We start from the raw sequence: 4,107 nt of genomic DNA on the forward strand, positions 1-4,107 counted from the left end.
TTATTTCATTGCTATTTAACCATATATCAAAATCTCATGTTACACTTTATAACTCAAACATAATTGGGCCAGCTTGCTGGAGTCCCTTCGCCGAACATTTACAAGAGGTAGATGGATATTTATGTCCATTCCAAGGCTGCTATTGTTTGTTAGGTATTAAGGACTGTTAAAAGTCTTCAAGAGCTACAATATCAATATAATAATTAATCTTAATGAGGTTATTTCAGAGCTACATATGTATCATAACGCTAGGGCATAAAAAGACATGCGAGTAACTTTCAAAGAAAAAGAGTCAGTAGACCAAGTTTAATCTCTCCATGTCATTTCTAGCTCATCAATTCCTGTTTGGAATGTAGTCGGACTCCGGTGAATGTAGACTTAATTGATAGCAAATCACAATTGCCATATATAGTTACACAATAGTATTGCATTGTAGGTCCGAAAAGTTGAAGCTAGGGTTAGAATACCGGCGACATGAGCAGACAAAACAATACTTTCTAAAATTCATGGAGCAAAATGAATCACACGAAGACTAGGCCAGATGTTCCGAAAGGATAAATATAATTAATCCATTACTGAACAACAACTGACAACAACCAAGTGGGTTGCAACAACAGCCAAACCATGCCTCTCTCTCTCTCTTTTTTTTTTTTGATAAATTTTCAAACACACACTTCCAATTGTGTTATCATTATATTTCAAATACTGTAGCAAATTGTTTCACAGGCGTGTTTTATTTCAATTTCTTCTTCGCTACCAGAGACGTATAAAAACACTTTGTTACGTCTCGACAATTACTGAGAAATTATGTGAACAGTTACCTAGTTAACTCCCTTCATGTGGTACTCTCTTCAGCGCATCATAGGTATCAACTTCCGGTTGGCAATATGGACGAAACTACCTTGGAAAATATTGTGAAAATACAACTTCCCGAGGTAATCCAGTGATGCATATATAAATCAAGATGGATATGTCGATGCACAGAGTTATGAAGAAAGTGTTTGCGCATACATCTGCGGAACTTTCGTCAGATTTCTTGAAGAATTTTGAGGATGTTTCTACACCATTGTCAAATGTTCAGCTTACAGAAATCAGTCGGGAAGCAGGCGTTGACCTATATGAAGATGGTGGCAAATTTAGCATGGCAGGGGATTGGAACTCAATGATGTCGGCATATAAGCTCTTGATTGAACTTCTCAATTCCGTTTATGGTATTCCACCGGTATCCACCTCATTGGATTACGATGACGGTATTCAGCCTACATTCTCTAATCACACTCCAGAAAATATTTACACAAACAGCTCTGTAAAACAGCCAGCAACTATATACCATGGTATGCAACAGAATACACGAACAGAACAAACACCGAAACCAAATGCAGGGAAGAGTAAGATTCCTGATCCAATTGTGTTAACATTTTCATCCAAAGATTTCATGGCTGATCAGCGAAATACTGAAACAGAGAAAGTATCTGATACAGATCCAATGTATGACGGAGAGACAGAAGACGAGGATGAAGAAGAAGAAAATGCGTCACCTCCAGAAAACGTCGTGAATAGTAGTGAGGATGACGATAAAAACAATATCAACCTTGACTTTGATGAGGAAGACACTGCAATAAATTATGTGCATAAGAAACAACAAGCAAATCGTGAAGTTGTCAATAGAAACAAAGATATCAAGCATGAGTTTAGTAAACCTGAACATACTGTAACAAGAACAAAAACTAAACAAACACTTCGTGTTGATAATATTGCTAAGAAGATTAGTAAAATATCACCACCAAAAAAGAAACACAAAAGGAAAGGTGTTCCAGTGAAACTACAAAAGACAACTCCTAAAAAAGATTACATTGAAAACATGTGTGCACCATCTGTTGAAATAAAGCAAGAGGAAGGAGATGATGGTCCAAAGGAGACCGTAGAAATATCAGAAGGGGTGGATGAAGCAGATGATGTTCAGGAGCCAGAATTTGATGATATAGATGATGATGATGAAAATTACCAGGAAAAGCAAGATGCCAATGATCAAGAATGGCTTCCTGATAAAACCTTTAATGATAAAGCTGATGGCTTGAAAATAAAATTTGAAAGGAAAGCTGGCAGGAGGCAAGCAAGGAAAACGAGAACAGGACAGATAAAGAAATCCAGAGCGAAAAGATCTCAAAATGTTGTGAAAGCATGTGATTATCCATGCCCTTCCTGTTCTTATGTAGCAAAGAAAAGAAGTCAGCTTGGTGAACATTATAGAAGAAACCACAGAATGAAAAAATGGAAGTGTGAGCATTGTGATAGAACATTTGGTATTCATAAAGACCTGAAGCGACATGTGTTGACACATGTTGAACCTCAACATTGTTGTGACACCTGTGGTAAGATGTATAAATCTCTTCGAACATTCATCAAACATAAGAAAGTTCATGAAGATGATTATGAAAAGCCTGAATACCCATGTGATCAATGTGATAAAAGATTCAGTACTAAATATGTATTAAATTATCATATCAAAGCTGAACATATGGGCATCAGAAAGAGTTTTTTGTGTCCGACATGTGGCAAAAGTTTCACTCAGAAAAACTCTTACATTCAACATGCAAATGTACATATGGGTCTAAGACCACATATCTGTAAGGTGTGCAACAAGTCATTTGCGTACGAAAAGTCTTTAAAAGAACACAAATACACCCATGATGAGGTGAAACGATTCAAATGTGAGGTATGTGACAAACTATTCCGACAATCTTCTGCCCTTGCTATTCACATGAAAGTGCACAAGGGAGGGAAGGATCATCTCTGTGGTGTTTGTGGAAAAGGTTTCACACAAAAACAGGCTCTGTACAGACACGAAAGAATTCACAATGGTGATAAACCTTTTTCTTGTGGTCTTTGTGCAAGAAAATTTAGTGACACTTCCATCATTAGGCGTCATATGATCTTGGTCCATAAGAAAGATCCCAAGAGATGGAGAGAAGGTGTTATATCAGACCTGAAGGGAAAGGAAGGCTATTTTATTGAGAGTTTTGATGGTACAGTTAGGCGAGGTGGTAGACCTATTACAACTGGTGGGTCAGATTTACAGACTGAATCAGAAAACCAGGAAAAGGGCCTGTCTAATGAACAGGAAGTTTCCAACAATACAGAAAGCCAGACACCAGAGATAATGTCCAGCCCCGAGGCAGAAAATAGAGCAGTGTTCAGTAATATAGTGGAACGGATAATTGGTGCTTCTGGTGAACATCTAACTGGACAAAGTTCAGAGAAATTAGATCACCATTTAGAGAGTGTTGATTCAACATCGGAACCAGTTGACAATTACATGTCTCATCAAGATCAACAGCAACAGCAGCCATTACCACCTGTGACAACAGTACGACCTCTGTCAAGGACACTAGATCATGTGACCGCTGCTTCAGCCCATGGCCTTTCGCCCCAGGATGAACAAATGGCAGCTGCAACTGCCGAGTATCTACGTAAACAAGCTCTTCTCCAAGCAGTGAGTACCATGCATCATCAGGAACAAGTTCAGGCTCAAAATCAAGGACAATCTCAAGGTCAAAGTCATACAACAATGCACCTACCCCACCTTCCCTATACTGTAGATCCTTCTACAGCTGCCATTGATCAGGTGACGCATTTGCCACATCAGTCTGCAGCTTATATGTCCGGTGTTGGCCCTGACAGCTACTCGGACCTTCGGAGAAAAGACAGTCGTGATGGTCAGAATTCTGACCACACTTTCACAGACATGCAGCAACAAGTTCACGACTCCAATCAAAGACAATACGACAATAAAACCCCAGGGCAATGGACTGTTCCTCCATTTCCCTATCTGTACATGCACCAGAACTATAATCCGCTTCAATACCAAAACCAAAACCAATGATGATAAATCAAGATATTGGATACTTACTAAATTTATGGTCAGTAGCTTTGAAGTCAAAATTGATAAGATATAATGATATCTAACATCCTCTCTGGTCTTCAAGTAACAAACTTTAAGTAATCATTAACTGTATCTTTAACTTTAGGAATTTTTCTAATATTTTATAATGAAAATTTGGAGAACTTTAATTCTAAATAACATTTTAATCATACTGGTACTAGAAA

General features: G+C 38.1%; 1 protein-coding gene across 1 annotated transcript; it reads left to right on the top strand.

The window, feature by feature from the left end:
* The first annotated feature begins 964 nt into the window (after positions 1–964).
* On the top strand, positions 965–4,107 carry LOC132545617 (zinc finger and BTB domain-containing protein 24-like). Its single transcript, XM_060209313.1, has one exon. It carries the CDS (start codon positions 965–967, stop codon positions 3,881–3,883), a length of 2,919 nt encoding a protein of 972 aa, XP_060065296.1. The 3' UTR covers positions 3,884–4,107.

Source organism: Ylistrum balloti, unplaced genomic scaffold, assembly GCF_031769215.1.
Source record: "Ylistrum balloti isolate Yb309-2 unplaced genomic scaffold, AGI_CSIRO_Ybal_v1 Utg369850, whole genome shotgun sequence".
Lineage (NCBI taxonomy): Eukaryota > Metazoa > Mollusca > Bivalvia > Pectinida > Pectinidae > Ylistrum > Ylistrum balloti.

What these genes read in the sequence shown, in the direction of transcription:
- LOC132545617 (XM_060209313.1), top strand. Translation starts at nt 965, where the DNA reads ATGGATATGTCGATGCACAGAGTTATGAAGAAAGTGTTTGCGCATACA.